The 24,704-nt window shown below is 35.8% G+C and overlaps 2 protein-coding genes across 2 annotated transcripts; one reads left to right on the top strand and one right to left on the bottom strand.

The window, feature by feature from the left end:
- Nucleotides 1-572: 572 nt before the first annotated feature.
- On the bottom strand, nucleotides 573-9,513 carry LOC107549080 (protein farnesyltransferase subunit beta-like). Its single transcript, XM_016230012.1, has 10 exons — nucleotides 9,224-9,513; nucleotides 8,314-8,378; nucleotides 5,516-5,588; nucleotides 4,550-4,641; nucleotides 3,465-3,611; nucleotides 3,283-3,366; nucleotides 2,864-2,950; nucleotides 1,451-1,580; nucleotides 928-1,060; nucleotides 573-688 (listed from the first exon to the last, which is right to left on the bottom strand). Exons 1-10 carry the CDS (start codon nucleotides 9,320-9,322, stop codon nucleotides 573-575), a joined length of 1,026 nt encoding a protein of 341 aa, XP_016085498.1. The 5' UTR covers nucleotides 9,323-9,513.
- A 3,247-nt stretch (nucleotides 9,514-12,760) lies between these two features.
- LOC107549071 (ras-related protein Rab-15-like) lies at nucleotides 12,761-21,483 on the top strand. The gene is made up of 6 exons (XM_016230003.1): nucleotides 12,761-13,154; nucleotides 14,616-14,622; nucleotides 18,168-18,171; nucleotides 20,784-20,879; nucleotides 21,034-21,099; nucleotides 21,261-21,483. The coding sequence occupies exons 1-6, from the start codon at nucleotides 13,031-13,033 to the stop codon at nucleotides 21,417-21,419; spliced, it is 456 nt and encodes a 151-aa protein (XP_016085489.1). The 5' UTR covers nucleotides 12,761-13,030; the 3' UTR covers nucleotides 21,420-21,483.
- Nucleotides 21,484-24,704: the final 3,221 nt, after the last annotated feature.

Here is a 24,704-nt window from a genome sequence, read left to right as displayed (position 1 = left end):
AATTTACATGCCTTATGACTGAAGTATATAATAATCTAAACTTCATAAATACATTTTCTCCTCCAAGAAAATACAACAAAATTAGTATATACTTAATTTTACTGGTATCATGATTTATGATTTATAAAACAAGCTAAAAAAAACAAACATTTCTAATGTTTAATTCACTCCCCTCAACATTTTTTCCCTTGAAGAACCAGGGTTCCCACCATCTTGAAACTGAATATACTGTATAAGGACGTCTAATTTTAAAAGTGTGATTTTTACATTTATTACAGTTACATTTTGTGAACATTTTTCAAGTTACGCAAAGCTTTAAGATATTGGGTAGCAATTGTGATTAAAAATATTTTTAAAAATCCTTATCCAGGAAATCTGAAAAACTGGAAAGGTCATGGGGCCTTCAAATATAATTTCTTTGTGATAATCCCAAAATTTGAGAATCTGACTTTTCATTCGACACATTATTAGTGGTGATATCACGGCAAGCTTATAGACTGTATTATATATATATATATATATATATATATATATATATGCATGTAATTGTGTGTGCGGTGGAAGAGCTGTACTCACTTGCCCGGTTTGTCCAGAAGGCCTCCACCAGGATTCTGGCAGCAGAGGAGGATGTATTCCTGCAGAGCCTCTCTCTCAAACATCCAGCTACTCTCACTCAGCGTTGAGTCTCCTACACACAGTAATATTTTCATAGGTTAATCTACTAAATCTGACACTAGACCCCATGTGTTTTTATATCCAAATGAAGACAAAAAGTACATTGGAAAAAAACATGCAGACAAAAATGTGTAAATTAATGAGTGGAAACTGTAACCTTATGAACCTTGTAGTATTTTAATCAGTTGATAATTGCTAAACGTTTCATAAATAAGCAAAAATGTTGGTTGTTTTTCTAGGATGACCGCTCACCTTCTTTAAAAAGAGCCCTGTGGAGTAACGGTAATAGTCCTGCTTGCCAGAAGGAGTAACACCCATCCACCAGCTTGTTACAGCGGCCCTGAAATCCACCTTCAAAACGCATTTGTTTGCTGGTTACCCAGCGCTAATGAAGGAAAAAGAGAGAAAAGCCTCCAGTTTACTGGTTTACAAGTATCAGCATAGGAAGATTATTAGTGCTGCTGCCTTATCGTTAAGACAAATCTGCCTGTGCACTGAGACTGTTAATATCAATGTCTGCCAAAGACCCTGGAAATCTGCTGATCTAAGCATCTACGATGTTGCAGCACACCGACGTTAATATTTCCAAGCATGTTTTAGTGTCCCTGAGGAACCGGTAATGAGACGCTTCTCCTCCAACACTTAGGATACACATAACTGACCTTTAACGCATCTCATAAACCTCAGTTTATTCACTCTAATGGACAGGAAGAGTCAGGTTAAATAAAAGGTGGAACTGTAGCAAAGGGAAAACAAGGCAAGACAAAGGACTTACTAACAAGGCTTTGAGATCCAGCATATGTTCTTTGCCCAGTATGACCAGAGCAGCAGTACCACAGAAGGTGTAGCCGCCATGTGCCTCAAGTCCTGGAACTCCACCTAAACCGCCCTCCCAGTTCTGACAGCTGAAGGCCGAAGGAAAGCACAACATTGCAGTATTTATCAGTCAAACTATTGTCATTCTGTGTGCTGTGTCTGAGATTTAACTAACTTAGGGACAGAATATGCTTTTGTGTTTAAAACATGAAACGGGGCAGTGGAATGGGACAAATTAAAGTTTTATTTTTTAAAGTTGAACTTTTTTTTTTACTTGAGTGTCGCATTTTTAGGATGCGTCATGCGCAAAAAGACGTGAATGGTCTAAAGTGTCCGTCTAGACTAGAGCATGTTTACAGAGAAAAAACTATGGAAAACCAGATCAGAAGAATGCAAAACATGTTCCGAGTGAATAGCCCATTAAAGCCTAATAAATTATATCAAAATGTTTTTTTTCCTAAAAACAAAATACAGAATTAGTTTTTCTTTACAACACCTCTGTCATTGCCAACAAAGTGTATATAACAAAGTATTGAGATGAAATTTTGTTATTGACCAAATACTTATTTTCCACCATAATTTGCAAATAAATTCTTTAAAAATCCTACAATGTGATTTTCTGGATTTTTTTTTCTCATTTTGTCTCTCATAGTTGAGGTATACCTATGATGAAAATTACAGGCCTCTCTCATCTTTTTAAGTGGGAGAACTTGCACAATTGGTGGCTGATTAAATACTTTTTTCCCCACTGTATGTAGGGTGGCCATGTGTGCCATTTATACGGGACACGTCCTGGCCAGGATTTTTATATTGCCTAAAACATCCAAAGTAGTTTGACCATTAACATGCAGGTTTTGTACATAATCGACCAATCGTGGCGCATCGCGCGTGAGAAGGTGAGAACGATCAAAGCGATGCAAATATGCACACGTGTAGGAGGAGCCGTCTGCTCTGCTCTCTATAGTTCTCGTGAAATAATGTCATACAATGATCGATCTGCACAGTGCTAACAGCCAAAGCCTGGATATTTTGGGCAATATAGAAATCCTGGCAAGGGTGCGTCCCGAAAAAATGCCCCGCATGATCACCCTAGTTATATGGGATGACATCAAATTTATATGATCATATATTTTATTTTTTATCAAACCTCAATATTTGATTTTGTATACTTAATTATACAATATGAATATGAAGCTAAATAGAAATATGAAAAAACTAATGAAAGTGACAAAAGCACATAAAATTATTAAAACTTACATTAAATTTATATTATATTATATAAGATAATTCAAGAAATTAACAAACTCTATAATTGAACATAAATAATACTATATAGCTGGCCTGTTTTAAAAGAGAATGTGGAAGTAGTTACCTGAGAATCCAATTGTGCGTCCCATCAAACAGGGTGGGGGTGATTATATTGGTGAGTGAAGCCACAGAAGCGGCACAATATGCACTCCTATCAGATCAGACACACACAAGAGCAACCACGAGTCAACAGGCACACAATGATCACCATCTATGCATGTTAATAACCACAAGCTACATTATTAGAATAAGCCTGAAAGCCTGTGAGATCCAATTACTTTTCAAAGTGACTTTCTTTGTTTAGCGCTGATGTACGGTGAACATAAAGCATTTTTCTAGCACTAATCTGTCTGCTGGGAAAAGTAAAAGGTCACTCTTGAAAAATGCTTCAGCACAGTAACAGCAGAACATGGGGAATAAAGAGATGTGTGGCTGTTGTGAAGATGCTTCAGGGTTCACTGGAACAACGGTGGTAGAGCTCACCTGACGTCCACCTCCCCGCCCACATGCATCACAAAGGAGCAATCTGGCTGCTTCACAGAGTACAGGAAGTCCAGGAGCCTCTCTCTGATGAGGGAGGAGGCAAACAGAATGTGTTTCCATGGTAATATGGTCAACGTAACATCTGTAGGCAAGCAGGTGATCATACAAAGCAAACGTGAAACCTGTTGATGACTTTGAAGGCCTCCTCTGTGCCCAGGATGCAAAGGGCGTTTACAGCTGCGTAGGTGGGAGCCAGGTGAGCGTGTTGACCCGGACCGCCACTGAACCCACCTGTCGGACTCTGACATCTGGCCAGGAACTGGCACACACTGGCAGACAACGGTTAATGTTGATATAGGCATATAAATGTGATAGGAACTTAAAATTTAAGCAAAAAGCCATATCCTAAAATAATAAGGGAAGCAGCTTTATTTTAAAACATTATTTTCATGTTTTCATTGATAACAGATAAATGACAGATATTGAAATTCTATAATATCTTGTTTAAATTAAAAATAAATAACTAAAAACTAAAATTAATCGTTTTTCATGTTGCAATTATATTGTACAGTATAAAAAATGCAAAATGAACATGATTAATTAAAAATGAAATATTGACAGATATTAATAGATTTTTTTAAATCTCTTAAAAGCATCATCTCCTATATGAACTACATAATGCAATTCCCTAAATATATTAAAGTCAAATTTGCTATTAATGCTGTATAAAATTGATCACTCTTCTTTGCTAAATTATCGCTTTTTTAAAAAACTATTTAAAACACTATAGAATGCAGTAACAATCACAGCAAAAATATGACTGCAAAAAGACTTCTTATGAATTCACCTCTATGTTACCGTCATTTGATTTATTATTATTATTATTTATTTCAGTCTGTTTGGAAGTAGTAGTAGTCGTATATTTTTATTTAATGCCATGCCAGCATCTTAGGCTATTTTCATGGCAAAAACAATTAAAAAAATACAAGTATAACAAATACAATAAAAACCAGCAAACAAACAAACGTCTGTTTGGAAGTCATAACCCTTCATAAATCCTTCAACCAGGCAGCTATAAAGCAATCTAAGCATAGTCTGCATGGAGAAAGAATGCATCTGCGTCATAGCTACTAATGTAATGCAACTTTGACTTTATCTGTAGTGGTCACATTAAGACCATGACAGTAACTGTGTAAGGGGACCTAAGCACCTATCTCACTGCCACGTGTACTCTGATAGTGAACTGCAGAGAAGAGCTGGTACTCACTCTGAGGCAACTGCTGCCGGCACAGGCTCCTCTAGCAGCTCCAGACTGTGCAGGATCCAGTAGCAGAGCCAAGGCCGGCTGGCATCCAAACACTGAAGCCAGACAACATGCAGATTCAGCAGCCATTACCACCAGTCTCACACACAGAGCTGCTCTGGAACATGGTGTTCTCAAACAAATACACACAAAAACTAGAAGCATGGTGTTCTCAACTACCCACCCACATACACAAGTATTGTATCACAAGGCTGTAGATCTTTAAGAGCTTTGTGTAAACCAGTTTTGAGTGTTTGTGTTATTAATGAAACTAAACTGGTTTTTTTTTAATATCCAGTTAAATGGGGTTCAACCAAAAATAAAAACACTGTCATCATTTACTCACCCTTGTGTCACTCCATCCAAACCTCTATGACTATATGACTTTTTAACGTCAAACCCAAAATGAGATATTTAGCAGAATATCTAAGCTGCTCATCTTATCTGTCAAAATAATTTGTGATTATTCTCATGATTTTCAACCAGTCTTTTCTTCGATTCTTTTTCCACATTGTACCTTCTTTTTTGTTTTCCACCCATGAAAGTAAGTCATACAGGTTTGGAATGACATGAGGATGAGTAAATAATGACACTATATTTAATAATGTGTAAACTATCCCTTTAAGTCAGTGCTATTATCTTTTACTAGAAACTAAAACCATAAAAACACTTGCATTACTTAAAAATATATATTAACTGTCTGAAATAAAATAAAATATCAAAAAAACTCACAAGTTGAAGTACTAAAAAAAATAAAACATTTTACAAAGACATATTATAAAGGTATAGTATTAAGACACATAAAAAAACAGAAAATATAAAAAATTAAATCTGACTCAAAATATTAACAAAAACTATAATAGTATATCGGTGATACTAAAACAACACTGCTTCAAGTTCAGTCAGAAGTTTTCAGAAGACACTGTTTACCTCATATGCATCAGAGAGATGGCGTAAACCTTTCTTCAGATAATGATAGTGTTGCTCCCTCAGTAAAGCAGGCCTGAAAAAATAGATTGTAGAATCATCGATTTAATCATCTTATTAGAATCGATCTATTGCAAACTATAAATCATTTTTACATTAAACATATCTCTCTATTCACATACTGGCAAATGATCAAATTCAACTTTCATCAAGATTTATAATAGCCTAGTACAAGGCAACAACTTATTTGTACAAAGTTCGTTCAATAACTGAGCTAACATCCTCCAATTATCCCCATCAAAGGAAGTGGCCGTGTTAAAATGATAGAGTGCATGAGTCAGAACAGCCTACACACAGTACGCTTGACTTCAGCGCTGGCTGCAGAGGTGTTGGGGCATGTCTAATTTGAGGGAACCTCAGCTGAAAGAACAGATCATTAACCCCTGTTCTTTCTCTCCTCTGCTGCTCTCTGCTGGGCCACAGAAAGCACAGTCATTACATTTGTGACAAACAGATCAGAGTGACGTATGGCCTTCACCAGGCAAGTTTCATACGAATTAATGCTTCTGTTGAAAAATTTGTTGCACCGTTTTGCAGGATAATTTATTTGTCCTGTCATGCCTAAAATTAAGTGTAATTAAACTGACAGTCTTTAAAATGTAATTTATTCCTGTTTACTCCAGTCTTTAGTGTCACATGATCCTTCAGAAATCATTCTATGCATTATATGCTGATTTGGTGCTCAAGAAACATTTCTTATTATTATCAATGTTGAAAACAGTTGTGCTGCTAAAAACTATGTAGAAACTGATTTTTTTCATTGGTTCCTTGATGAATTGAAAGTTAAAAAGAGCAGCATTTATTTCTCTTTTTTATGCTCAATTTAATGCATCCATGCTGAATAAACATATTCATTTATACTAGCCCCAAACTTTTCAACAGCCATCTATACTTCTTAATTTATGTAAAAATGATTTACCATTTACAACACTACAAGAACATATTGTCATTATCATATTACATGCAATAAACTGTAAGCATAGTGGTTACAAATGTGTTTTTCCACAGTTTTCTCACTGGAGTGCAAAATTAGAAAAGTTGTAAATTTGACAACAGAGGTAAAAAGTACCATCTGGATATGCGGCAGAACAGCTGATGTGCTACTACAGCATCTAGTCCAAATGTCTGGGGTTATCCAACCTTTGTCTGGCAGTCTGATTACATCAGTTTAATCACAGTTGGGTTTCTAATTTCATCTACAGGTACAAATACTCTGAGCATAGAAGTTCTGAAATACACAGACCTCATGCTGTGGTGGAAAAAGGTGAAAATTAGATGTACCAGAGGCTAGGGCTGGGTGACATATCGAATATCAGAGATGCTATCATATGATAGTCCAATAATTAATATGAAATCACAGATTATAATCGACCCTCCGCTGGGAGCTTGACTGACAGGCGATCTGAACAGTCATAACGCCGAATCTGACATTTGGTCCAACAAACAAACCAGACAGGAGAGTACATTAACGTCGTTGGACTTGAACTTGAAAATAGTGTGCATTGACATTTTTTGGCGGTTGAAACCTTCTGATGTTCATTCATGTTTATTTTGTGCTATAACTAGTAAAGAGGAAGAGATACTTAGTGCTTGAACTGAGGCACTAAAGCGATCTGTCACAACACAATAAAGAGCCACAAAACGGTATTTATCATTTGAATTTCTTAAAAAAAAAATAAGAGACAGAATTTGAAAGCTGAGACTTTGTTTCATACCAAAAGTAACCTGCTCTGTCTTGTCTGTGAGCTCGTTGTCAGCTTCTTCTGTGCACCGCAATGTATTTTTCAATGCTTCATAACATGATGTGTAGCGTGAGAGCACCATGGACGTAGCAACTAAGTGGGGTGGGTTTTTGCTAAGGGTCAATTACAGAATATCATGACTATAAAGTATTGTTGAAAACTAAGACTGATGCACTAAAGACGGCACCAGATTTGACTTCTCCTGCAAACTAGCCAAGAAGTGCTTATGTGTTCTAGCAACTAGTTCCCCATCTGAAAGTTTTAGTGCCATTGGGAAAAGTGTCATGCCACAGAGCATCTCTTAAACCACAAACTGTTGATAGACTTGTGTTCCTCTTGACTAAAAACTTGTGAAACACTTGCGTAATTCACCCCAGTTGGCAAATGTGCAAAAAACTTAAATTTAATTGCTTCCAAGAAGCTGTCAGAATACAATTTTTGCACTCTTTTTACATATTGTTAGATTTAAATGTGTTAATTTAATTAAAAGAAGTAAATGGTCACATATTTAACTGTGTTTTTGCCACTAAACAGTTTGAATGCGTTTAGAAACAATAGCCGTCTATCCAGATCATGTTGTATTCATTTTTTAATGGGGCAGAAGAAAATCACCAAATGCAAAAATATTGAGATATATGATTATTGTCAGAATTTGGAAGAATACTGAGACCAAATTTTAGGTATATTGCACAGCCCTCCCAAATCTACCAAATTAGTATCTTAGTTCCCTGCATATGTTGTGATGCTACAAAATATTACATAATAAGTGTGCTGTGCTATAAGATTACATAATAAGACTGTGCTACAAAACATACATAGCAGACAATCTAATGTTGTTGGTTTTGTTGCCAAAGACATTTTCATGAACATGTTGTACTTGTACAGAATAACAGTGATTGCTGTCTAAAAGCAGCACACTGAAGCTCAACGAACTGATTAAACAATACTGTGGAGATCCCGCTTTGTGTTAATGGCCAGAGAAGGCTAAACTTTACTTACTGCGGTGAGGTGTGAATTTGCTGGTAAACACTGTACACCTCTTGAATACTGCATTCAACTTTTCTCTAAATTTAATGATAAAACAGGAAACAAAAAATGTGGAAGTGAATTAACCAAATAGGAAATGTGACAACAAGCCAAATGACATGCAGACAGAAAGATCCACTGTGGCCGATGCTGCTTGTGTATATGGGTGGCTGACATCACATCCTGTTCAGTGTGTCATGCAAAGACACAAAAATACCGCCTTATACATTCATTTTGAAACCCATAGTATGACTTAATTGTGCATACTGGAATGCCAAGTGCTTGAACTTTTCTCAAATTCAGAGCAATAACAGTCACACTTTATTTTAAAAATGAAGAAATTGAAATTACAGTCTTTAAACGATTATGTCGTTAATAATACTATACATTTTGTTTGCCAAGTTTAAATAAATAATAACCTCTCATAGTTAACTGTCAACCACCCATATAACAATGCAGTGCAACATAACATAAACCAGTGAAGTATGAGCAGATTCTCCAACGTTTGCAAACGTTCACTCAGTAATGAAAAGTCTGACATCATTTAGACACGTTCGTGTTCTCCCTAACATCTCCGTTTTGTGTTCACAACATGAGGCCGAGTAAATGTTGACAGAATTTCCATTTTTGGTGAACTATCCCTTTAAATGAACCTATAGCTACTATTTACAAAAGTGTAATAAACTAGAGGAATAAGTACTAGGTGAGCTGGATGCAGTGGCATTAGTATAATTACATTCTGCACGAGCAGAACACCCTGCATGATTTTTGGTAAGCACTACTGTATCCCTCAGCAAAGTGATGAAGCACAGAAACAGAGCAAGTAGACAGTTAGCTTTGCGCTAATACCAATTAGCTAACTAATACTAGGAGTTAAGCTCACCTGTTCTCTCGAGGTCACCGTTTGCACGCCGTCATCGCTGAAAAGCTCAGAGGAGTGTGATTCACGAAAGCATCGCAGAGGAGGAGACGCCTTTTCCATGATGAGATTTGAAAACACATGCACTGTAATAGAAAGGAAGCAGTTTTCCAGCAGAGCAAGTGTCAAGACAGCGTGGGAGGGGTTTCCTCAATGGAGTCTTCTTCTTCTTCTTCTTCTTCGTCTTTAGTTTTTTGGCGCATAACAATCTAAATGTATAGCGCCACCTACAGTACGTTGCTGTTGTGCAGTCATGTTATCTATTATCGTCAAAATTACTTATGAACATAATAAAAAAAGGGGGGTTATAAAAATAATAATTATTATAATTCTCCATACATTTGAAACTCTTCCCTTTACCAGATTCCCAGGTTCCAGGGACCCATCTGGCGCTGCGTCTCCAGCTCCTCCAGAACACTTCCCTGGTTCCCTAAAATCCAGATCAGGCTACAGCATCCCAGGTTGATTTTAAATCATCTCGCTCAACCCTGTACTATAAATGTATTTTATTAGCAGCCTATATCCTACTATATCTTAATTAAACTCATATCCTAACAAGTACCCCAAATCCTTATTTACCTTTCCCTTTTTAAGTATGTTATTAATGCCTTTCTTTTTTCGTCATATTTTTTACAATTGTACATTACATGCTCTACTGTTTCTTTTTCCCCACAATACTCACATAAACCATTCTCATGTACTCCAGTAATAAATAGTGATGCATTCAGTCCTGTGTGTCCCAGTCTCATCCTTGTTATAATGACTTGTTCCCTCCTGTTTCTACAACTAATGTTTAGTTTATTATTAACATTTTTTATATTAAATAAATGCCTCCCCTTATTATCTGAATTCTATGTTTCTTGTCAATCCTTTAAAATATTTTCCATAATTATAGTTTTCACTTCACCTTTACTTAAAGCAACATTAACATCTACTTCTTGCATCTTTTGCCAATTTATCAGCGGTTTCATTTCCCAATATGCCCACATGTGCTGGTACCCAGCAGAAACCGACTAATACACCTTTTCTTTGTACACGCCATAATAATATCAATATTTCACTTAATAAGTCTTCTCTACATGAATGATGGGTGGACACCGATGTTAACACAGAAGCAGAATCAGAGCATATCACTACTCTGTCTGGTCTTACCTCTTCAATCCACATCAATCCTATTATGATAGCGACCATTTCAATAGCATATATTAATAGCTTAGATGATACACTTTTAGTTATTGATACATTCAAGTCCGGGATAAAAACTCCTATTCCTGCAAGCCCTATATTTGGGTCTTTTGAACCATCTGTATAAATATGCGTACTCGCATAAAATCTTTGCTGTAAATGTCTATTCACCACATATTTGATATTACCCATTTCCTCCCAGTCCCTTTTCTTGTCTAGTATTTCCAAATCAATTTTAACTTCAGGAATTAACCAAGCTGGTACCTCGCCCCATACTGGAGACATACTACATTCTATATTTGCAATCTGATATCTTTCTGCTAGTTGATTAATATTCCATCCAAAACCCTTCCCTTTTTCCTTTGTATATTCCCAACAATTATTCAATACATCTTTTGAAATATGTTCTCCAGCATGACTGTTCATTGATGTCCATTATACTGGATAATTTTACTCGACGTAAACTTAATGGCTTTTAATTTGCCCCTACTAATAGTGCATTGACTGGAGCTGTTTCAAGACAGCGTGGGAGAGGTTACCTCAATGGAGTCAAGTGACTCAAGCACGGAAAGCTTGAAGGCACATTTGAGAAAGCGGTAATAGTGATTAGACGTTCTGCAGTTCTTCTTCTTCTTTAGGTTCTATGGCGGGTTGCGAACTAGGGATGGGCGTATCGATCCAAAGTATCGATATATCGATACTGACGCGAGTATCGAAAGTATCGATACTCAAACAAAAAATATCGATACTAAGGTGTGTTTTATTTACCAGTGATTTTGTTAATTTAACAAAAATATAATGCGTACAATATGCATCGAATTGGACGAATAACCTTTGTTAGCGAGTAATTGTGTAGGATAGAACTATTTTCCTGCTCATCTGAACACACGCAAATGTTGCAAGACAGAACCAATCAATCACAGAGAGCGTTCACTCACTGCTGACAGTGCATTCAAACAGGGCTGCTTTTCCCAAAAGTATCATAAGAAAGCATTAAAGCTTTTGGTAACGGCAGCCCTGAACAATGCTTATCAGAGGACAGAAGGACAGAGTTATTTCACAATAAACAAACTGAAATTGTAGCCTACATAATTTGTGCAATTACAGTTATTTAAATTGAACGTTGAAATATATAAGGCGTATTGAATGTTAAAATGCATTTTAAACAAAGTTAAGTGCTTATTATTACCCATTTTACTCTTAGTAATTTAATAATTTAATACATTTCATCATTTAAAAGTTTAGTGCAGAAGTATCGAATCGGTATCGATATCGACGATACTGCCTTGAAAAATATCGGTATCGTATCGAAAACAAAATAAGTGGTATGGCCCATCCCTATTGCGAACGTTCTGCAGTTCTTCGTCAGAAACGGCTGAAAAAAAGCTCTTCTGATTATTTTACGTCATGACGTAATACGTATCACGTCGTACCGAACATCCTTGCAGATTTTCATTAAAAAAAACATTTTTAATTCATGTATTTGTTTTAATAATGGCTATTTATAATTGTATTTTATTTTTCATGTTATTCATTCATTCCTTTATTTATTTTGTTTATGTGTAAGTGTTTTTTTTTTCTTGCGTGTGGGTTACATGTGAAATTTGGAGATGCTCTTTAATGATTGTACAATATAATTTCTGTTTCTTTAATAAAAAAAACCTTGCGTGACATATTATATGTCCTAAAACATTTAACAAAGCCATGTGTAGACACACATAACACTGATTCATTTTTTATTTAATGTTTTCATTTATATAATGTTTTCATTTATTTAATGTTTTCATTTATTTAAATTCCTTGTGTTCTAGTTTTGTCCATGATTCAGTTCAAACAATCATTTAGAAGCTGAATATCAATCGTGTTTACAATAAACAATACTGAAATTCATTTACATATTTGGAATGAAAACACGTTACACGTTGTGATAAAATTCTACATAGCCTATCTCAAATGACAGTCCTCGGTTCAAGTGATTCAAGAAGGATTTAAGTCGATTCGTGAACAAATCGTTCATCGAAAAGATTCGACTCAAACGAATGATTCGGTGACGAATCGGGCATCGCTAAATATAACAAATATCATCCCCTTGTTTTTTTTCTTCTTTTTTTTTGTTGTAAAATGATCCGCTATGAATTTATGACGGTATAAAAGGCTGATGTTGCAGATTTAATTTGTTTTATGCCCCAATTTCTCTCTCTCTCTATATATATATATTGACAATATTAGACTGTAAACAGTCCAGTTTATCCACGCAGTCCTGGTATATATAAAATTAATCTAGGTCAATATCAGTATCAAAATCGTGATGCTGTGTGCCCGTAATCTCCACCCATTTCCTGAGGTGTGAAGGATGTCGGCGAAACGCACGGAGAGCGTTCTGTAGCCCACCGCACCCACCACCACAGCAGCAGCGTCTCTGACTGATTTCTGCTCACATCGACTTCTGCTTCATCTACACAGTCTTTCGGGGAATCGGCACGTAAGCACGGACCGGTCGATGGAAAAAGCGAGAAGATGATAGTGTGAAGAGGGTGGACATGGAAACCCGACGCTGAGTTCCTTTAATTGTGACCATAAGACACCATGGCCAAACAGTATGATGTGCTGTTTAAACTCCTGCTTCTCGGAGACTCCGGTGTTGGCAAAACCTGTTTATTATGCAGATTCACGGACAATGAATTTCATCCCTCTCACATTTCCACCATCGGTAAGAGTGTTACTTTAATGCATCCGTTCAAAGAGTTGCAGAACAAACCGCACATACCGATAAGAAAACCCATAGCAGCACTGGGCCATTATAGTCTATGAGCCGTGAAAAGAATGGCTTGAGAATTACAACACATGGTGAGATGCATTCACACAACCTCTTCTAGTTCTTTCTGAGATGCCTGACTGTATCTTTGTGTGAAGTCTTAAAATGTTGCATTTTTACACAACTGTCACAAACCCAGTAGTGTTTGTTTTAGATCGTTCTTAGAGATAATAAAATGCAGTAACCTAAATGAATATAAAATCATAGGTTGCATGAATGGCAGTGCACACAGAAGGGGCAGGTGTGTTATTGCATGCATTCTCACTAAAATATTGATGCATAAAAGTGTCCTGTCAGCCATTCCAACTCATACATGCTGTTCTATGCAAGTTCCACAATATTGATATGAAATTGAATCAGCTTTAACGAAATTGAAAGTTTTGGTCTCGGCTGTGAGATATGGAAAGATTTTTATTGCAATCTCTAAAACGGTTTTCTATAAAAGGACTATTTTATCACTGTACACTTTCAAGAATTCCCAGCATAGGGATCATTTTTATTTTGGCTTATTGGATGTTATGAAAAACAAAATTTGGTTCTAAAAAGGCTTTTCATAAACCTCTCATTTTGGTGTTCATATAGTGTGCGCGCTTGGTCTAGTGGGGCATTTTCCCAGTGGGCTGACATTATGTCCTGACAACAGCCAATTTACTCACTCGAGGAGGATGAACAGAGAGATTATTTTACAACAGTTTCCAGAAATATATAATTTTATATTTTTCATTTTCAATAAGCATAAGGACACTTAGTTATTTTTTAACTACAAACCCACTCTTAATACTTCACTTATACTTTATATTTTGTGATGCTTATCATGTATAAAGGTAAACTAGATGCTTCTTTATGTATAAAGGTCTTTTAAAAGGATAGTTTGCCTAAAAATGAAAAATAAATGGTCACTGTTTACTTGCCTTTCCAAACCTTTCTGCTGCTATGGAAACTGTAAAAGTAGCTATATCTAGCAAAATGTCTTAGCCGCTGTTTTCCATACAATGAACATGAATGATGGCTACAACTGTCCCTATGCAATTTCATTGTATGGAAACTAGCAGCTTGGACATTTTGCTAAATATCTAAGCTTGTGTTCCACAGAAGGAAGGAAGTCAAATGGGTTTGGAATGATATTAGGGTGAGTAAATAATGATTCAGTTGTTATTTTTGTGTGAACGGTGAAAACCATGTCATTCTGTAAAATCCTTTTTTTATGAACGAAAAATGTATGTTTTAAAAGATGTGAGGGTGAATAAATGCTGTCAAAATTCACATTTTGGCCAAACTATTTATTTAATGAAGCATTTGAAATGCTGAACTCATACCAAAAATTTTATCCCTCAATTAAATCACATGCTTCATTAGGTGTGGAGTGAATGTCAGGCTGTTATTTTGCAAAAGTTCAGGGTATGCTCTGTTGTGTAGCTCTTTCTGTTTTTCCAGGGGAGCGAATAATATCAAGTGGCTTACTCTTAAAATCAGGCATAAGATTCATAACACCCTCCTATTTTTCCTGATGATGATATCCCCCAAATCAATAAGGAATCAGAGGCCCTGACTCATTCCTGCAGCCTGCTGTCTGTCTCGCTACTGTTTATTTAATATGCTGGGATGGATCTCTTTTGGTTAAGTAGTGATGTGATACAGAACAATCTTTAACTGCAGGAGATAAAAGCTTTAGTCTGACTGGTCCTGAGAGATGGCCAGTGTCTTGCTCTAAAACATGGTTCAATAAGCTCTAGTCCGCAGGGCTATGACCCATATATATTATGATACTAGGCTGTCAAGGACCTTTGCGCTGTACTGAGACATTATTCACAGTGGAAGAGATATATGTGTGGTCTGCAAGTTAATTTGAAACATTAGCAAATGGTTCTTAGATGTTATCTATTTGCCTCGAGGCAACATGCTGTTATGCTAAATTATAGAAAGCAGCTGTTGATTGATTAGTTTGAGGATAACAAATTAAACGATATGAGCTTCATTTCTGTTTCATTGCTTTCTATAGTCAATTGTCTATGATGCTGTCAACACTAGAGAAATTGGACTTGTGTTTAAATTTGTATGTGCTAATCACCATAGCATATCTGTCTGTTGTCTTGTTAGAATTATTTACATTTCCAATTAGCCACTGTCTCAGAAGGAAAGTGTCAAAGTGATGATTCAATTGTTACAGCTCTGGCACATTATGACAAGTTTAATACTTATTACCGTCTGTCAAATGGCCATTCATTTAAAGGTCTGCTTTAATTGTCTTTATATTTTTGGGGCTCAGAAACATTACATTATCAGAGGTATAAAGTATTTCACTACAATGCTTTATTTTTGGGGAATCTATAATTTACTTGAGTTCTGTTAAATCCAAGTAATGGTACTTTTTTTCATCAGGGGATTTTTACACGACACCAACATCAACTAAAAACTTTATATATGTTTTGGCCTTTCATTTATACAACAACTGCATTTTGAGAGCTTGAATACAAATTTTGAAAACTGATTTCAAAGTGCAAGTTTTTGAAAACTATTCCATTATCATCTCAGTGAAAACTATAAAAACACAAATTCGTTTTCGTTTTCAGACTATAGATATGTGTGCATCTGGTGTTTCTTCACAAAGGAACATTGCCAACTACTGGCCTGGGATGCATAGTACAGCATCTTTAGTCGTTTTCGCTAGTCCTTGTGATTGGGGATCGTTTTGACAACATTGTCGTTTTCAAAAACCAAAAGGTAAAACATATCTGTTTTTAGTACATCATTGTCAAGTAAATCCTTAAGTTACATTTACAAAGTAAAGAAATGCTTTTTTTATGTATATATATGTTTTGGCCTTTCATTTATACAACAACTGCATTTTGAGAGCTTGAATACAAATTTTGAAAACTGATTTCAAAGTGCAAGTTTTTGAAAACTATTCCATTATCATCTCAGTGAAAACTATAAAAACACAAATTCGTTTTCGTTTTCAGACTATAGATATGTGTGCATCTGGTGTTTCTTCACAAAGGAACATTGCCAACTACTGGCCTGGGATGCATAGTACAGCATCTTTAGTCGTTTTCGCTAGTCCTTGTGATTGGGGATCGTTTTGACAACATTGTCGTTTTCAAAAACCAAAAGGTAAAAGATATCTGTTTTTAGTACATCATTGTCAAGTAAATCCTTAAGTTACATTTACAAAGTAAAGAAATGCTTTTTTATGTATTTTTATGCAGACTTAAAAGTACAACTTAAATAAAAGACAAGAGCGATTTAAAGGATTTCAAAATGTTCATTTTTGGGTGAACGATCTCTTTTAGACACAGACTTTGAACTATAGTAGCCTAATGCATTTTTTATGATAAACATTGCTTAGATGGATGAGTCAAGTGTGAACACTATTCAGTCTTGATTTTAGTCTAAAAATCACTATATTCTAATTAGTGGTCGACCGATATATCGGCTGATATTTGTCATTTTTCAAATATCTGCATTGGCCGATAAGTTTTTCCTGTTTGGCCGATGCGTTCGAGGCTGGACTTTTATTTTTACGGCTCTGAGAACGGCAGCGCCTGAGTACACAGTGCTCCCATTCTCCCTCTTGTTTGCTGTCGTCGTTAACAGTTCTGTCTAATACGGATAGAAGTCTGTCTAATAATCAGATAGAACGGTTAAACAAAGGAATTAAAATGTATACAAAAAAGTATTATAACGATTGCTTTTATAATATTAGTAATAGAAAAGCAACCATTATAATACTTTCTCATTTGCCTTCAGCATTCAGCAAATATGCATTTATATAATTTAAACAAATCTTTGAATGTCTAATGAGCATTTAATTTCACAAAGCTTGCAAGCTTAGTCGAATCTAGTTGAGATCTTGTGAAGTATGCCTTTGTATCCTGCATGATCGCGTATGCTCTACGTGTGACGGTCGGTCCGTGTGAATTGAATGCGGACAGAAGGAGAGTTCAGCCTCGCTGGAGACGCGCAATCGACAAACTTTAAACTCTTGATTTCAAATTATGCTGCGCTTTATCTATTTGCCCACTGTCATATTCATGTCATTTTCACTGTGTGCTATTTGTAAAATGACTGATACCTTGGCTTTATTTGAAAAAATATGATTCCCAATGCACACAAACTTCCCAGATTACTTTGTGCCCTGTTGGTTACAATGTTTACTTTTTATGAAATATTTATTTATTTTTGAAAAATACTTTGTCATCTAAAGTATAAGTATGTTTATTTTACACATTTATTTTTTAATCCATTTTCAAATGATTTCAAATTAATTATTTAAAATAAATAAAATTATATCGGCTTTATATCAGCCATCGGCCACCCTGCTTTCCAAGATATCGGCATCGGCTGTCAAAAAAACAATATCGGTTGACCACTAATTCTAATGTCAATCATCTACTGAAAATATTCAGGTAACAGGTTTCAGGATATTTGTTTATTTTAGCCTCTGCTTTATGACTTTGACATAGTCAGAACAATGAGAAAATAGTAATTTTTGACATGTTCCTTTTTTTGCATAAAAAAATACTAAAATTAGAAAATCTCTTAAAGGGGTGGTTGATTGCGATTTCACTTTTTTAACGTTAGTTAGTGTGTAATGTTGCTGTTTGAGCATAAACAATATCTGCAAAGATACGAAGCTGAAAGTTTAATGCAAATGGAGATATCCTCTTTTAAAATTCTGGCAGTTTAATGCCTACAAAAAACGGCTCGTAGGGACTACAACGAGTTACTTCCCGGGTTCGTGACATCACAAACCCAGATAAACCCCGCCCTCGGGAAAACGCAGCAAAGGGGGCGAGTCCATGCTGCGCTGCTTTAGAGAAGAGGAAGAGAAAACTAGGGGTGCACGTAAAAATCTATTAATATATGAATTGCGATTCTGTCTTCTAACGATTCTAATGGATTCACAAGTTTCAAAATCAATGTTCTAAAGCAGCGGTTCTCAATCCTGTTCCTCGGGTTCTCCTGCTCTCTCTCTCTCTCTTATTCAGATCATCAGCTCAGCTCCAATAATGAACTGTTCCAATTATACACTTATTTTCACATAGCTATGAGAAGCGTTAAACATGGATGCGCGTGTGGTTGCCATACTGTATTAAAGCTTTAATCAGGATAAAACCGCATTTTAAAAGCTAACATAAGCAGTAGCATTTACAAATAACAGCATATCTAAAAGTATGAGACAACAACACACAAAAAACATAGGCCTACCATTAAAAGCCGTGCTTGCACAGGTTCTGCACGATCTTCTTCAATAATATCCTCTGATAAGCGATATTAACGACGCCGTTGTTTACAATACAACCAGAGCACATGCTGCTGAGGTGAGGGGTGGGACGCTTAGGCACGCACTAGAGGCGGTTTAGCCAATCACAACACACTGGGCTAGCTAACCAATCAGAGCCCATCACCTATTTCTGAGGGTGGGGCTTCAAAAAAAACAGGAAAAGATCAGCCCGTTTCTCAGAGAAGGGACAGAGTGGTGTGGAATAAAGGTAAATTATGTGAATAATAATGTGTGTGTTTTTTTTTAAACAAAGCATTAACCCATGTTAGACTGCACCCCATAAACACAATCAAGCCTAGAAAAAAACAGTGAACCACCCCTTTAAAAACACAGAAAAGTGTTTAATTTTCCAACTTTTTATACTTTCAGCAAGTATATATAATGTAGTATCTGTACTGTTCTCAGTACTTTTTACACCCCTGCATAGTATTGATTCAAATAAAAGGGTTTTGGATGAAAGCTGGTTTATCAAATCAAGAAGCCATCAGAATATGGAGGAAATCTGACCTAAAAACTCTTAAAGGTGCACTCATTCCTTTTTTGGTTTATGTCACACTGGCTGAAATGGGATGTTGGCAATAGTTTTTGAATGATGATGATACTGTGGAAATGTGCTGTTCACAGTCAACCATGATTAATTTATTCTATGAGCTTAAGTTTCCAATAACAGGGGGTTACCAAGGTACAGTGAATAGCTTGTCATGTGATCCAACATGGCCACTCCAATAAAGGGACATACTTTATGTAAAACAAAACAGGTTTTAATAGGCTATTTAACTGGTTTCCAATTTCACTGGTGTTTTCATCTCATGTGAGTTCATCTCATTACTTGCATCACTTTATGAGAAGTTGGTTTGGTTTCTCTTTTATTTTGTAGTATTTCACAGCATTGTTGTTGTAGTCCTTTCACTGCTGAGATTCTGGAAGAGAGGATGGGAAGGGCAGCTCTTTCATTATTTTACTTTGCCCCATGACAACCAGTTCAGTGGCGGTAGTGATGACCTTTCTCGGGGCACTAACAGTGTTAGTCTAACACTACTGCCTTATTTAATGCAGTTTAATAAAGAGGAGGCTATAGAGCTCTGTGGATGGCATTCAACTGTATTCAAGATGATACTCGTGTCTTATTTTAGTATTTCTTGTGCTTGCATGTTCTTGTGCTTGGCATGCCATCTGCTTGCAGACACTGAATTGAATCCTTTGAAAAAAAATAGTTTGATATGAAGGCCTCTATACAAGCTGCCTAAGTTCTCTCTCTAACTAAGAAATTTGGTAATTAATATATGTTTTAATCACATTGCTGTCAGGGCATGTTAAAAATAAAAGAGACTCCCGACTATTGTTGTTTTGGAGTAATAATTGTTATTGAGAATGGAACTTCCTAAAAAAAAAAAAACTCTTCCGGGAGCTGGAATGTCTTGCAGTGGAGCTTATTGACAGATACCCATTTATTATTGCAGTTTTGCTGTGGCTTTATTTTCTTGCCTGCCTCGGGTTTAAAAGAGAGGTGTTTTCTTTCAGGGCTCAAGATCTCGTTATGGTTTCACACCTTACAAGAACATGTCATTCTTACTACGCAGTACACTTTCATGTTCACTTCATATGTATCTAAAGAAATTGCATAAAATATTAAACTCCGAATTCTTAATGAATTCTGGTGTTTTTTAAAATTAGGTGAACAGAGATCAAGTATTAACAATTAATTTGATTAATTCTGTGCTGTTTTGTGGTATTTATCTTACTCCTGTTTGATAAAATATAAAATATAAAAATATATATTTAAAAAACTACTTCAAATGGACATTTCCATGTAAACTATTTCCTTATTTCCAACCTTTTAGGTTCTGTTTTTGCCAGTGATACAATGAATACATTTTGCAAGTTCTTAAGCTTGACCTAAGCATATTTCTAGACAAAAAAATACCCTTTTATAGAAATATTTATTAAATTGCAACAAATGTCTCTCTGTTATTCGTCACCATTTTTGCTTCTTTCTTCTTATTCTTATTCTTTATTACTTCACTGCCTTTTTATGAGTCTGATTTGAACGGTTCAGTAAACGTCATGAGAGCACTGATTATACTGAAAGATTTAATTTAGATCTGGCTTAGAGCCTGAAGATGATTTAACAGCTGAGTTGTGTCAGTATTTTCAAATTATTGAAAATAATGAGTGAGTCACTCATTTAGTGAGTCACGCTAAACATCTTTTGATACTTTTTGCACTTATTGACATATTGTGCGGGATATGCCCCTGAGAAAGTGCAGAAGATACTTGTTGGGAACAAGTCTGATGAAGAACAGAAGAGACAAGTAGCTACAGAACAGGGAAATAAGGTAAATATAATAATAATATTTCCCTCCCGTGCACTGCATCTTTCATTCATTTTGCTACTTACTCCACATTTACTCTGTCATCTGACAAATCTTATTTCTAATGTCTGAGGTTAAAGACTTTCTTCAGACATCTTAATCTTCTTTTTTGCTCCAGCTTGCCGAGGCTTATGGAATGGATTTTTTTGAGACAAGTGCCTTTACCAACCACAACATTACAGAGGTGCAATTTTGTATTTTTTCTTCTTCTCATTATTTCTGTATTTAATGTTGTTTCTTCTTCAATATTTGAGGAATGGTGAAGCCATGCAACCATGTGATCCTTTTGGTCGCAAATTTTTATTATCTGCGGTTAATCGGGTGTTTATCTTTCCTTCATTACAGTCTTTCACCCGATTGGCTGAATTAGTCTTACAAGCCAATAAGAAGGATCTTGATTTGTTGGGAGGATCCATGAATGATGAGTTCAATCTGGCTGTTTTGGAGGAGCAGGAAGGATTGTGTAATGTTAGCGATGACACCCGCAAGTCCTGCTGGTGCTGAGGACAGGAAGTGACATGACTACTTTTTCAGTTGATTTCCATATTTTTGTTGCATTTACATTTTGAATATCACTTTGCAAAATTGACAGCAAATACTCTGTAAGTGCAACACGACAAGTCAACACTAGGAGGCAGTTTTGCAAAGTTGAAATCCGTGTACTGGAATGTAGTTAATAGTTATGCATGATAAAACACGCTGGCGGGGGAAAAACTGGGGACGAAGAATGTGTTTGCGGTTTTACGTAATGCTCAGAACTGGGAAATTATCCTGAAGTATTTTAATATTGAGGTCAGTTCATTTGCTCAATTTTATCAAGGTCTCGAATATTTTTTTTTTTTCTCAGAACAAGAATTTGTGCCTTGATGCTACTGATTATTAATGGTACTTTAAAAGTACTCTGAAACTAAATATTCTGCTTGTGCATTTTGTAGCAAAGCAGATCTCTCTTTCAAGGCCGTACACAGCTGGATGAAGTTTTGACGGAGAAAAAGCAAATAAGCAAATTTTATGGTACATGCTCATGTTTGCAGCTAGTTTGTAAGCAAGTGCAGTACACATAGATGGATACAACGATTAGGCCTACAGTGCAATTACACAATAAAATGTTACAGTGTTACTAAATGTTACAGTCTAACTACATCCCCTACAAACTCTTTCTTCTGTGGAAGACAAAAGAAGATATTTTGTAAAATGTTTAATGTATTGGTAAGACTTTACAATTAGGCTACTTCTAAAGCATTTATTAATCTTAGTTAAAGTTAATTTCATCATTTATAATATATCATTTAAATCAAAATGTTTTATATTGTTTAATGGACCTGAGCTAAGATGAACTAACCAAGTGTCCATACTATGAAAGTAACTTTAATTGCATGGGCCGAATATTGTGCTCTACAGAAGAAAGTAAGTCATGTAGGCTTGGAAATACAGGAGGTTGAATAAATAATGACAGAATTTTCATTTTTGAGTGAACTATATCTATGTGCAAAAGGCAATATTTTTTTATGATACCCCACACTCTCAAATGACAAACATTTATCTTCATTAATATTATTGGAATGCTCTAAGCATGTTTGGCTCACATGAACGCACAAATGATTCGTATTCTACTAAAAGGCTCTAATTCTACTAAAATTTGCCTAATTCTGTTGTTTGCCGTTTACCCAAATACTTAATTTAAATGTGCATTGTGTGTGTGGATGCATTTGTAAAGCTTGTTAGTAAATCTATGCAGGTGTCACAATGTGTTCTCTTGACGATGGCTCTAATATTATGTGTCATCTCTGAGAGAGTGTGGGCCAAGTGAAATAACTCCATCTAGTGCCGCTAATGAAATGTCTGAGCTAAATAATCTTGACTTTTTACATCTCACAAGGTCTCATCAACTGTCTAGTTGCATGAGGGAACTCAAGGCCCCCCACACATGATGAAGATGTTAAAAAATGAAGGGCTAACCTAGATAATGACGGTTATCGTGTAAGAGTCTAGAGATTACATGAGAACACATTTGACTCCCATTTTGAGCAGAACTTTAATCCAGCGACTGTCATTAGTCTCACTTTTGATTTAAACAAGATTGAATCTTTTTTCTTTATCCCCATTGTTAGCATTCTGAGGTTTGGATCCGGGATCAAGCTGATTTTGAAAGAAAGGGAGAGCTTTAAAAACAGCCCTTAGCTCCCTTCAGTTTTCCTTTCCTAGATAATCCTGTCATGCCATAACCAAATACTTCCATGTAATTGGCTCTCACCTATCCTCATTTAATCATTGATTTGCTCAGAACAAAAACTTGCCAGACATTGAGAGAAATAAACCAATACATCCTTAGGAGAGAGAGAGAAACAAGATGTGCTTTAGTATTATTTTTGGGGTGTGTGCGCATGCAGCGGGGGCGTTTGGTGAGGAGAGGGGGGGGGTCCAGCTTCAGGACACTTCTGCTAAGCACTGTGTTGTCGTCCTCCCACCTCGCCACACTGTGCTTTCACACCAGAGTGAGTCACGCTGGCTCTCTGAGCTTTGGAGGTGCGCAATGTGGAATGCTAAGCACCCTGAGAGAACTTCACAGCATTCAGACTCTTTCTACTCTGCCTTCTCATCCCTCCTTTATACCTGCTTGGAGATGTTGAAAAAGGCTGAGAGAAGCCTGCTTGATCTTTCTTTCCACATGCAGAACTAAATGTACATTTGGTGTTATCTTGGTTTACCTTACTGTTAGGCAGAAAATCTATCTATCTGTCTATCTATCTATCTATCTATCTATCTATCTATCTATCTATCTATCTATCTATCTATCTATCTATCTATCTATCGTCTATCTATCTATCTATCTATCTATCTATCTATCTGTCTATCTATCTGTCTGTCTGTCTGTCTGTCTGTCTAAACAATATATATAATGTGCAATATATTGTCAAAATATATAACAACATATTAAATATACATCTACCTATCAACAATTTATTCTTTATATTCATTTTTTGCCATATATATATATATATATATGTACAGTGGGTATGGAAAGTATTCAGACCCCCTTAAATTTTTCACTCTTACTTAGGACCATGTGATATTTCAGTTTTTCTTTTTTAATAAATCTGCAAAAATGTCAACAATTCTGTGTTTTTCTGTCAATATGGGGTGCTGTGTGTACATTAATGAGGAAAAAAAATTAACTTAAATAATTTTAGCAAATGGCTGCAATATAACAAAGAGTGAAAAATTTAAGGGGGTCTGAATACTTTCCGTACCCACTGTATATATAAATGTCTGGTTTGGTTCAGCTACCAAATCAGACATCAAGAGACTACAGTGGACAGTCAGCACTGTTGAGAGGATTATTGATGCCCCTCTGCACAGCCTCCAAGATCTTTACATCTCCAGAGTGAGGAAAAGGGCTAAGAAAATCACCTTGGACCCCCCCAATTATACATTGTCCATCACAACTGACATATTTATACACAGAATCCAAAATGTGTACACTTGTAAACTGCACACTTATAACATCTGTATCTGTACATTTATCTAAACAATTACATTTTTTCCCTATACTTCTATTTTTGTATATAGTACCTTATTTAATTTCAGTTTTTTTTCTTCTTATTTTAGTGTTATATTCCATCCCTACTGTGTTATTCCTATGCATGTCTGCACTATGTCTGTACTTTCTTCTGCACTGGAAGCTCCTATCGTCAAGTCAAGTCTTGTGCGTATAAACATACAGTACTTGGTAATAAAGCTCTTCTGATTCTGATATATCTATATCTATCTATATATATATATATATAT

This window comes from Sinocyclocheilus grahami, unplaced genomic scaffold (genome assembly GCF_001515645.1).
Source record: "Sinocyclocheilus grahami isolate Dianchi unplaced genomic scaffold, SAMN03320097.WGS_v1.1 scaffold362.1, whole genome shotgun sequence".
Taxonomy (NCBI): Eukaryota; Metazoa; Chordata; class Actinopteri; order Cypriniformes; family Cyprinidae; genus Sinocyclocheilus; species Sinocyclocheilus grahami.
The sequence above is the reverse complement of the archived record's forward strand: the minus strand, read 5'-3'. Positions and strand labels throughout refer to the sequence as shown.